Raw genomic sequence first — 12,697 nt, 5'->3', positions numbered from 1 at the left:
TATTCTATACCATCACTCCAAGAACAGAGTAACCTTTTAATGCATCCAAGCCTCTGTAAGCTAACACTCTGCTTAACTCTGCACACTCCTTTCAGAATAGCTGTCAGTTATGGGACAAAGATTATTATATAAGCATGTGAACCACTCATAGCTACAGACTTCATTTTTAAATGTAATGAACTTCTTCATGTAACTTAAAGACATTATCTTCCCAAAATGCTTTCTGGTTAATATCTGCCACTTACATAGAGCTCTAATTATTACTGAAGTACATGTTTTTAAACAACCTGAACACACATTAATACTGTGATCAATAATCAAGCATTTTCCTTTATATCAAATGTAGTTCTCAATAAGTATGTTAAGCCAGCTCCTTCATCCCAAATGCATTATTCATTAGTTGCAACTCTAAATGGAGCCTCATACCCAAAACGAAGGCTATCATTATGGTAAGCACCACACAAAACATAATAAATGGTAGTACTCATTAAGCAAATTCCTCCTGTTTATATATGTATAACTGAAGTAGACAAATTACATTACCTGCCCGAGGACCTATGAGGACCTTGGAAGCTGAACTCTGGTGTCCAGATATCATTCCATTACCTTGCTCACAAGGCCCTTTTCTTTCAAAGAACATATCCATGACATATCTAAGCTTCCAAACATTTAAATAGTAACAACAATTATCATCAAGCTTTCAGATTGGTATTTCAATCTCTGTAGTGTATGGCAAATAACAGAAATACAGCTTACCATCATACTTACCATTGGAGACTTATAGTATCTATGCAGTATGTTAATGAAATCTGTAATTGTTAACATTCCTGTAACAAGTGATACATAAAAAAATGTTCAAATACATACTCAACATGTAGAACTTCCAGCTATTTTACTTATATAATTGCATAAACACTAAATCCATGTAACATACTGCTTGTATTGGACTAATCAACAGTGGATTACCCAAACTATGCATATTCACTTTCACATGGATACAATACTTCAGAATAAAAAGATGTCTGAATTGATATTCAAAATCAGAACGTATGTACTTCTCTCAATGTGACTGGAAAGAAAATGCACCCATCCCCAAAAGAATGGAAAGAAAAGAGGGTGTTTAGAACATCTTTAAAGATTGGAGATCTATCCTTGCCTTTCATTTTCTTTTTGAATAAGACATTTTCATTATGTACTTGCTAAGTCAGGCAGATTTCCAGACTCAAATGAAGGAACGGTATAATTAATTTCCTTGAATATTAAAGAACTTCATTCAATCATTTCCACAGTATTCCTCAACATCTGTACTGAAATGTAACTTTTTCTAAAGAGATAGCACATCTATATTATATACATTAACCACCAAACTATGTAATACAATATTGATGATTAGTTTAGTCACCTGAAAATCTTTTCTGAGCTTTCAAGTTCTAAATTTTAGAAGATGCAGTTGCTCCACTGCCTACTAGTTCTTACATGTAAACTGAAGAGACTAAGAAAGAGGGCAGTGGAAAATTAATCTGGAAATCAGCTTTAAATCACTAGAGCTTAGTTACAGAAAGAAAATGAAATGAAATATAAAAGACACAGCATTCCCATGATATATTGCATGAAACTACTGTTCCTACTCCCTTGAATTTAAAGTATCTTAAATATTTTATGAAGTATCTAGTGCTCATTTCCAAGAATCCCCAATGTACATTCCAGCTCATAAAAAGTACATACAATGATATTTGTAGCTGCCACTATGACCCTTTCTCTAACTGCAACAGAGATCTAATATGAGAGGATTATTGTTGTGGCAATCAATACCACAACTTTTAAAAAAGCAATACATGGATTCAATGTTTTTCTCTCAATATGGCACAAATCTGTAGCACTCAACATTAGTTCTGGGATTAAAAGATTTCTCAAGTGCACCTTACTGAGAACATGCAGGAAAAGACACGTGTATAGTGTGTACATTAGGATACTGTAATATTAAAGTCCTTTATAGTTCCTAAATTTCCCTTTTGTGACCATTACCTTTATTTTTAAATACACAGTGAAATGCACATGTTAGAGACCAAATCCCAGAAGGTCAGGTCCTAAAAGAATCATCATTATTCTGGAAACACAGCAACGTGCTATGAAAGCTGGCAACGTATTGCTCCTCACAAGGAGGAAAGAGAAATCCTCGTTGCCAGTATCTCTCTAGGACATGAGATGATGATTAGCCCCAGACCACCTTCTGCCAAAGCAAAGCACCCTGGAAATTATAATAATCCTGAATAATATTAGAGCCACTTACCTACAAAACTCTGTTTTTTACTCTCCCACAGTGGAGCTGCTCTCACACCATTTGCCACCAAGGCAAAAAAGGCTTTCTTTACCTGCAGAAAGAATTGCTTTTCATTTAGTGTATCAGATACTAACAGAAGCATTTCCCCAGATACCAGGAAAAAAATGAAGTATAAACAGATAGCTGGTATTTGAAATGGCATGAAAGCCACACACAAACAAAAACCTTAAGCATGTTACTTCTACAATGGTTGAAATCTTAGAAAAATCTTTAGCAAAACCATATCTGTTTTAGGTGAACATTCTACATGAAAGCCTCAGAAGCAGAAGTAAGCTGATACAGCTGAAAAGTTATGCTCACTAGTCTCAAACTTATTCTCATTCATCCATAAATATTATATCCCCAAATCATGATACTGAATAAATCTGTCATGACCATAATTTCACAGGTGTCCAGTTTACAGCTACAGCTTAACAGTTGAAGACTGAGCTATATTCTAGTTAATACTGACTAGAGCAATTAACATAAAAAACCCCTGAAACAATCAGTCTCATTTCCTCTCCAGCTTTTAGACTCACGATTTATACAAATTAAAAGGAATTGTTTATTTTAAATATGACTAAGCTATGACTTAAAAGGATTAACTAGCCTGTTTTGCTGCTAAAGAAATGCAACCAAATCCTTTCACTTTTTAATGAATTAACACTTATCAATTTCTAAATCAGTTTATAAGGTTATGGTGTCATTCCCAAAAGAACTTCCCTGGGAACACTAGTTCTCTGAGGCATGAAGCAGTCAGGCTGCAGGGCACCTCAAAATCCTGATCTTTTGGTGCTATGCTTGAGCACATTGTTCCTGTCCTGCCCACATCCCTAAAGAGTCTTCAGATGGAAAACAATACAGAAGTGATGCTTCCTTCCCCACGTCTTGACCTAGCTAAGACACAGTCAATATCTATCTCTACATCCATAAAACTGTTCCTCGACCCAAAAAGCACACAACTAGCAATTGTTTGATGACTGCCATCTGAACAGACCATGATTACACAGTAGTATCCAAAGCGCCTACTTCAAATGATGTGCCAGTAACAAAAGGGCTTCACAGTCATTGGAATCAGCATTGAAAAAAAGTAGGGGCAAACAAAAATGAGGATAAGAGAGTAATAGAAAAAATAAGCCTGCCATCATTAGCTACAGCCTTCTTGGAAAGGTTTGCAAAGCCATCCATGTGACAGCCAGTGTCACGTGCCATTTGTCAGAACTTCCATGTAGACTTAGTCTTATAATGTAGCAGTGTAAATTTCTAAAAGTTAATAAGACTTCCACTCTGCCCAGGACATATCAGCTGTCTGTGCTTCAGTAACCTGCAGGGAATGTTTCAAATACTCAGTGTTATCCTAGTATATGTGAACTCCAGCCTTTTATTAGACTTCTGGAAGCAATCCATACTTCTTGCTACCTCTGTGTAGCCTGATAGCTTTCTGACCACGAGAAGCAAATCTCTCCTCCTGACCCCAGCAGATGACAGTTCTGAAGCTTCCTGACTTTACAGATGCTTCTGCCATACCACTGATGACCAGGAGTAACCATCTGCTTAACAACCACCACAAGTGTTACCAATTCCACCACAGGAGCATACTGACTCCTGAAAAACACCAAATCCACAAAGCAACCCTCCAGGCAGACGCACACAGCATTTCCACATAGCTTTTGCTGCATTAACCCCAAGTGTGATGCTGCTAACAGCACTGAGCTATTTGGGGAGCAGAAATGAGACAGAAGTGAGTTCACACAGACTAACTCCACCTTGGGGCAAGATACGTTCTAACCATTCTTCATTAAAGAAGAAAGAAGCAGTCAAACTGCCTGAAACAGAGAGCCTTCAGCTTTGATATCTTTCCATAATAATCACTATCACATGAATTAACTGCCACTGTCAACTTCCGTCCCCAGTCTTCCACAAGAGTCAGAGCTTCAAGCTCTATCAGAACAAGGAGATAACAGCTAATTTATTAAAGCCAAGGAGAAAATATCTTTCTTCCAGATAGTAATCATGCAACAAAACTACCCAAGCAAGTTTACAAACTCTGTAATTGATAACTTGGCAAAGCAGCATGCCCCTAGCAGAGAAGATGTGGAGAGACAACTACAGGACTTCAGACAACCTCCAAATTCTTCCTCCTATTTCTCAGACACAGTAGCAGCAAAGACCACCACCTAGATGGGCGGGATAGGAAAACTGAAGTATTATTTTAGATTCAGAAATGATACTTCAAGAGAGACAATTCCAAAGATATACTAAGCAAGAAGCTGCTGAGCTTGTAGACAATCCAGAAGGAAAAGAAAGTTTCCTCAAAGGATCAATTCCTGCCCTGACTGTGTTTATTTGCAAGTTATTTGTTTCCAAGAATCCCAAAGATCTTCAGTTAGAAGCCACCTTGTCTAGCTTTAAAAGGCAGATTTTGGAAGAACTGATGGCTGCTGAACAGATGTAGTTACTGAGATAGCTCAGACTTAAATCCTTCATAAAAGACAATAATAGCATATTATACATTTGACATAATAAATCACCAAAATTTAGTAAAGAATTACTTAAACTCATTCCTCTGGGCTGTCCTCCTAGACCACAGCTTAAGTGACATTCTTATTGGGTGGGTTTGTTTGTTTTTACCAGTTTTACAGCAGAAAGTATTACACAGTTACATTTAAAATTAACCAACAATGCCATCAGTTCTTAAAGTTAATACTTGTCTCTTATTTAAGTCTGGTAATCTCAAAGCAAAACCACAACTTCATTCTTATTTGCTAAAGCTGCTTGCAAGCACAAACATACACTCATCTACTCACACTTTCCTTTAGTTTCTGTGGTTTATGAATTTGAGTTGCCCAAAGTACTGCTTGGTGGCCAGCCAAAGCACTGGGGTGTGGAGCTGGGCTTCCATCCAGCACATTTAGATGTTTCAGTGATGTTCATGCAGAAAATACCCGCAAGGACCTTCCTTGCAGATTATATATAGTTTGTAGCCTTTGAAGATCTCTGCTGTGTCCCACTCCTTGGGCCTCCAACAGCATTGTTAATCCTTGACCTCACCAGCACTGGTTTTTCCTCTGATCTTGAGTGTTGGACTGGCCTGATCATCACAAACCGTTTGTCAGCCAGAGCCCATAGATGGTTGCTGTCTGACACCATGTAAAACATTCTTTATACAAAGAAGTTTTATTCTTATTAACCATGTAGTGGTCCTAACAAACACAACAAGCCATTAAAAATGGGATTTATCTGCCCAAATTTAGAGATTGTTCTAACATATATGCTGACCTTGCATATTTACCACATCTCTTCAGAGCTAACCAGGGCAAAGAGTCATGCCTGAGGCACGACTCACCAGCCTTACAGATTAAGTTGCTGTATCTCACAGATGCTATTTCCTCCCCCACTGACTAGATGATGTCTAGACATTTACAATTTGACGGGGGATCCCACTTTATGTGACTAGTTGTCTTCTCCTACATTTAGGCCCTTAAGTAGAAGGGCCACATTGTAGCAAAGGAACACAGTGACTTAACCCCTACACGTATCGTAGATCACCTCAACAAAAGGTGCTACTGCACCACAGTGAGAGGAACAGGAGCAAGCTTTTCCTGCAGGAGCTCATTACACCAACTGGAATAGACTGAACAAAAGAACAGACGAAGTTACATCAGACAAGACTTCTGGAGGTCATTGCTTTGCTTCTGCAGGCTGTTCAAATATTTCCACTGTAAGTTGAGGAGGACGTAGCCTCTTCCAATGTACCAGTCATTACCAAAAACACTGAGTTAGACCCCCACACAGCAAGTCTTGTTTTTCAGGTAGTAGAATATTTGGAAACCCTTGTCCCTTAGCGAGCTCCAAAATAGCTTGATTACTGGGCAGTGACACAAGAAATGGTGATAGACAGAAGATTTCACCTGACTACAGAAGAAGTTTTTCCTCACTGATGGGAAATAATGAGGAGTGTCCTTTTCAGTATGATAGACCAGACCAGTAATCTTACAAGCCCTTGCTGAAATGCTCTGTCAAGGAAACATCTGTGAATATGGGAAGCATCTGAAAGGAAAACTGAGAATAAACTTGTTTCCAAAAATTGTGTGTACACACACACACACACACACTTTCATCTTGTTTTACCTGGTATTATGTTATGAAAACCATTAGCTACATGTGTAAGTGACCAAAGGGTTTCAAATTTCCCTTCCAGGACTGTCCTATAGGTAAGGAGGCTGACTGTTGCTGCTGCAATCACTTGTCTCATTTGCCTTGCAAAAAGGTGCTTATCCTTTACAAGACACTGAGAAGAGCAGTCACAGTTCCTGGTGCCATTGCCTCAATGCTAAAGCTAACTTGGAAAAGCTTAAAGGTAACAGAAGGAAGAAACGTAGTCATGAAACACCTTTAGATATGCCAGTACCAAGAGGATGATGCAAAAGACTAGTAGTGTGGTCAGTGTTAAAAAGATCTGCCAGAAGTTCTGTGGTATGGCTGCCATCCAAAGGCAAGATGATAAATGGGTACCTCTCTTGCCTCATCTTTCACTGTATAAACTAACTCTAGGGCATTATCTCTACTTGCCCAAAAGGGCCCTAATGTAACCCCAAGAAATGTCTATTTTATCAGATCAGAATAGAAAGGAAGAAGCCCTTTCATTTTTTTTTTTGCTCCCAAAGAAGCAGTGTCTGACCCAGCTGATCCTTGACACTTATTATCTCCGAATCCTGACGGATGGATGCCTGAACATGAGCTAGAACATTCATCATTTTCACTGGATAAGCTGATAAATTTCCAGTCTTGTCTGACAATTATTTTTAAGGGCTACAAAACTTATAGGGAAGATACACTTCAGAACACTCACAGGTGGACCACTGTATCAAAACCAAACCTTTCAGGCAATCACTGAGAAGCAATAACCCTTCCTATCAGAACAAAGTTTGAGATATAGTTGAAAGAAATTTGCAAGAGGAACGCATCCCAGCTTAGCATATTGGGTAAGAACAGCTGAAGAAGCATCACAGAAGGTTAAACTCATATACTGGTACAAGTTAAGTCCAACAACCAAAAAGGTAGATCTGGATGCCACCTTATTTCCACAGATCACTGCCACACTAACTGCATTAACACTCGCAGAGTACTCAAATACTGTGCTGAAGACAAACTGGTAATGAGCAAACATGCATTCAGGTCAGTGCCTTCTTGGAGTCTACTATAAAGATAATCCAGATCCATTTATAGAAGAACTAGAATGAAGAACAGTAAGTGAATGCTCACTCACAGAGTAGCCCTTCAAGGGACAACCCTCCTAACCCCCTCAAAGGGACTGTGACATGTTTTCCTGTTGTTTCCCTCTTGGGAGATGTGCAAGAGATTTATCCACTGGTTGCCACTTGCCCTGTTTCCCCACCATCCAGAGTCAAATTTCCAAACTTCACAGGAGAGCCTGTAACACCGAATCGTCTCTTGACTCTCTTCCTGGTCAGATCAGGCTTCAAGAAGTTTCTTTAATGTGCATCAAGCAAAGATAGCATCTTCTCGGGGAAAAGCAAAGGACTGAGGCTTGTCAGGAACAAGGAGTATTCACAGGTCACAGGCAGACAAGCCACAGCACTGAAGTGCAGTTCAACATGAGTCTGTAAATATTTATGAGGAGCCAAGACTTACAGGCTACCTCTGTATTAGCAAACTAGAAAGGTGAAAGAACAGTCCACCATCAGTTTAAATCAGAGACCTGTGCCAGCTAGCACTCTCCCAGACAACATCTGCCACTTCTCAGTGTTCAGCAGAGGCTGAGGACCATTCCAGGCAAGCAGCCCAGATGCAGACACTCTCTTTGGGGGGCAAGAGAAGCTAAGCTAGACTAATGCAAATGGAGCTGTGCAGTTGGCCTCAGGCAGGTAAACAGACCTTGGCTCAGTACAGAGATGTTGCTCAGGCCTCTGCCAAGTGGCACATGCTCCAGCTGAAGCACAGCACAGGTCTCCCTTACCAGCTCACCTGATGCCTGACAGAAGCACATGAGATACACTACTGCTTTCACAATAGCCAGGTGTAGGGGCCACTTGCCCAGGTGTGTTTGTGACACATGAGACCCGAGTGGTGTGCTAGCACTAGAAGCAGCAAGATGTTTGGTAGCTAGTGGAATGAAGAGGCCCTCATGTCTTCTGACTGACAAAAGCAGGACTGAGGAGACTGTCAGCCCCTTCCTGCTCTTTATTAGCCACTATTTCTGCTACTTAAGGCCTTCTTTCCATTTTCAGTGTAATGGCACCCTACCATCTCCTCTCATTCAGGCTTAAACCAAGATTCCTTACAAATCTTTACATTAAATGCCTCCAAGATGTTGAGACTAAACATTTACTTTTAATAATAGATGTTGCTTCAGCGACGTGTCTTGTGATGTGTTATGTAAGTTGACATCTCCAGTTTTCCCACAGCTAACAACAGTTTTAGAATACTTTCCACAGGATCTCGTGAGTAATTTTCCAGGGTGGAAACATGTGATGTGTGCTGTGCTTGCTGACCAGTAGAGGGAGACGGGACACTGCAGTCAAAAATGCAACGGTAGAGTCTTTCAAAGGATTCCATCAGAATAGTGCAGCTCCATTTTTAATTCTGCTTGCATTGACAGCTACTAGCTTATACTAGGGGAGGCAAAACGTGAGCCCTTATATAGTCTGGTTTAGCTCTATCATTATTGAAAAAGGGAATTCAAGTATTTGGGAACTTTTTCAAGGCACCAGGCTTTTTATTTTGTTTTTAAACTAGGAGAAACACTGATGTAGTTAGGGGTGAAAGAGTCAGGAAAGGCAAATGTCTCCAAAACCCTCTCAGTTTGAGATAATTCATGAATATTGAACGTTGAAAAGTTAAATGTTGAAAAAAATGCAGTTGAAAACTGAGTACTACATTTTCAAAAGAAACTGCTACAAAGTTCCCAAGTGCTGGAAAATAAGTGATTTATATATTAAAAATTTAAACTGAACGTTTTAGAAGTTTTTTTTTTGCCACCACGTACTTATTCAGCTGTTTTAAAAAAATAAAGCTATTCTATTTTTATATGCCATACACATGTATCTGCACCAGCCACACACATCAGGCTGTAGAAGTAAAATGTGTTTTGAAAATAGAGAAGGTGGAATATTAACACCAGGTACTAGGTGAAGAACTACAAAGGGAAATACTAAAGAGAAGTACTTAGAAGACTTCCTGGCAGCGTAGACCAGGATGACCAATCTGTTTAATGTTTTCTTAAATAACCCTGTAATTGACTAGTTTTGCAAAACCTGAGAAGTTAGAAGACAGTGTCAATGCTGAAAGAGGACTATTGCTCTACAACAATAGTAGGACCTTGAAGAGTAATGCAACTACCACTCAATGTAACGATGCAAAGTTCAAAGAGTTCAGTTTGGAGACAAAAAAAGGCTCGTCACTAATCCAGGTTCAGGATATGGTCCACACTTGTACACTAGAATCTGAATGAATAACTACAGGCTCCCCTTCTACCACCACTGCTTTCAAATACCTGGAGAAGCAGACTGACAACATGACTTCATGCTCCTAGACCAAGACCTTGTTCTTCTCCAGCTGTAATAAATAACTACCATTACAGATCCCAAAGACAACAGAGATTTTGGTGAAAGTTCTTCTATTATCACTACATTAACCATTTCCTTTTATGTTGAGAATTCACAAGGTTCATTCACTCACACTCTGCTCCTCCAGTTATTACCTCACACTGGCTCACCAACTGGAGATGAAACTCCAACTTCTTGATGTTAATAGCATTATCTTAAAACAGCTCTAGTAACAAAAAATGTTAGCTGGCATGATTTGGTGTAATTCATCAAGGGATCTGAGGAATCCAAAAAGAACAGGGGACCTGCCCCAATGGTCCCAAGATGAACTGGTTCATGCAATAAAGAAAATTCATCTTTTCAATGGCAACAATAACCAAGTTCAAGCCTTTGACACAGGTGACCACTGGTAGTTGAGGCCTCAAGAGATTATGAGTCATGCCAACAAGCTGCAGGTACCAATTCCCAACAGATTATATCACAATGTGAGAATAAATATCCCTTAGCATCAAAAAGAAGCTAGTAGTCTTTGAGGAGAGCTGAAAGAGTGACAATAAACACTACTATCCTAAATTTGACCCTTCAGGTCAAAGGGGTCTGAATTCTTCAATACAGAGTTGACACCATCATCTCTTTCAGGAAGAATAAAGGAAAAACTGCAGAACTTTTTCCCCTCTGAGATGACAAAAAAGTCAAAACAATCAACCTCCCAAAGAAGCAAGCTTCTGAGGGATAGAGAAAGACATCTCTGAAAAGGAATGTGTCAAATAGAATTCATATGTAAATGGAACAGACACTCTCTATTAGAGCTTTCAGTGCTTGCACAGAGTCCTTGCAGCTAGAGAAATGCAGGCACAGATGTAGCTGAAAGACTGTATCAAAACAGTCAAGAAGTGGAATATGCAAACAAAACCAACAATGTCAACATTTAAACTCTGTAGGGCTGATGTCTGTGTGCTTAAAAGCTCTTCCTCTAAGACTACAGCTACCCTTTCCAACCTCTAATCATAGCGTGAGTGTCTCCTCACTACAAAAAATCCAGTGTCCCGTAAGTACATGGAAGAACCCTAGGGAAAGGAAAGTGACTGGCCCATCGATACCAAGGTGCTTAAGGATAATAAGTCTCCAGCAGAAGTCTGGCTTCCTGAGTAAATAGGAAATAAGCTGACATGAGACACTGGAGACTAGCTGTTACCACTCAGCATTGCCTTCTTGGCTACCAGAGCAGTCAGCAGCAGGAGGTCCTTCAGCACACAGGCAGAGTCTTAACCACGGCACCACTCAGGTTTTAACATACTAGTACTGGACAGGAGACTTACCTTTAAGGACCCAGCCAAGGTATCAGAGGCAACACACTGAAGCCTCAGCATGCTCAGAGTCTAAATAGAGTCAAGAGAAGAAGGAAACTCCCTTACTAGTGAGATGCCTGGGTAACTGAGAAAGTCCAGTGCTGAAGTTAAAGCTGCTTCTACTGCCCTGAGCAGTAAGTGAAGCTCCAGTGCTTTTAGCCATGCTGCAGAACTCAGAAAGGATGCTGTGGGTGACTGTACAAATAGACTAATAGGTGTGTGGGGTGTTCTTGACCCACGCCAGTACTCTGCCTTGCTGTGCAATGTAGGCTTTCCACCTTTTAGATCATAGCACTCAATCTAGCATTAAACATGATTATCTGATATGCAAGACAGTTCCATGAACATTTTGGGACTAAGTATCTACTACACAGTTGCTTCTGACTAGAAAGCTGAAATCTAATTGAGCAGTACATTCCAGACCAAAATTATCCAATGGGTTTAGTTAAGGCAAAATTGGACCATCCTCTAAAAGGAAAAATACACTGAAACAAAAAACAAAGCAAGCCAAAAAACATCAACTGCAAAATTCAGGAAGCAAAAAGAAAGCCACAGCTTTCTACCACACAGCAGAACAGATTAGTCTGTTTCTATAGCAGGCAGCTAATGCCTTCTCTTGGCAAAAAAAACTCTTCAGACAAAGCCAAGAGTCTAGCAGATGATTTACTGATTAAAAGCAAAATGAGAATCTGAAAACAAAAATTTTCTGAAGTATAATTTCTATAATTAAGCCACCCATTTTAATACTAAATTGTCTTCCCAATATAGCAGGAACAGGCTCAAAACACCTAGATACTCTAACTGTTGCACAGGGATCTTTACGTAAAACATCTTTATGTAAATTCTGATAGCCATAAAGAAACCAATATAAGTTTGGGCTTGTTTGAAAGTTTTTTTTTATATAGTGATTCCAACTCTAAAACAAATTATATCCCCTCTGCTCTGGTAGGGGTCTTCCTCCACCTCCTCCTCTAGTACAACACAAAAGATACAGCTGAAACAATATGGTTCTGTACAAAGCAAAGCATTACGGAAGAATTTATCTCCAAGAGATCAGATTTCATTAAACACTCAGGAAACATTCATTTTAAAAAAAAAAAAAAAAAAGACCTGCAAGCAAAGGCAGACTGAAAGGAGAATACTCACCTGTAGCGTAGTGTCGAAAACAACAAGCTTAGAGCTGGTTGGAACAATGTCATAACACTTGTGTGACCTCATGAATCGCACGTAAATGTCACTTTCCGATTCTTCAAGTGCTGTAAGTGAAAACATGATGATGTTTTATTTAAGTAACCTTAAAAAAAGAAAAAAGTAAAAAAGCCATGCCAAATCAACTGAACACCACTGCAGAAGGCCAAGCCTAAAGCAAAACTCGAGTTCACGCTGTCATACCTGGACACACAGCCATAGTTTTGCACTTCACATTTCAGACTCAACTTTCCTTTCAAATTCAATAGAAC

General features: G+C 39.5%; 1 protein-coding gene across 1 annotated transcript in view; it reads right to left on the bottom strand.

The window, feature by feature from the left end:
• PRKAG2 (protein kinase, AMP-activated, gamma 2 non-catalytic subunit) overlaps nucleotides 1-12,489 on the bottom strand; it is a 28,148-nt gene extending 15,659 nt beyond the window's left edge. Inside the window, exons 1-3 of the mRNA XM_008945857.1 lie at nucleotides 12,384-12,489; nucleotides 2,291-2,372; nucleotides 769-827 (exon numbers count right to left, since the gene is read on the bottom strand). Of these exons, the coding sequence (XP_008944105.1) occupies nucleotides 769-827; nucleotides 2,291-2,372; nucleotides 12,384-12,455 (213 nt within the window). The 5' untranslated portion in view covers nucleotides 12,456-12,489. The remainder of the gene's footprint in view (nucleotides 1-768; nucleotides 828-2,290; nucleotides 2,373-12,383) is intronic.
• Nucleotides 12,490-12,697: the final 208 nt, after the last annotated feature.

Source organism: Merops nubicus, unplaced genomic scaffold, assembly GCF_000691845.1.
Source record: "Merops nubicus isolate BGI_N331 unplaced genomic scaffold, ASM69184v1 scaffold1008, whole genome shotgun sequence".
Lineage (NCBI taxonomy): Eukaryota > Metazoa > Chordata > Aves > Coraciiformes > Meropidae > Merops > Merops nubicus.
Note: the sequence above shows the minus strand (reverse complement) of the source record. Positions and strands in the feature narration are given on the sequence as shown.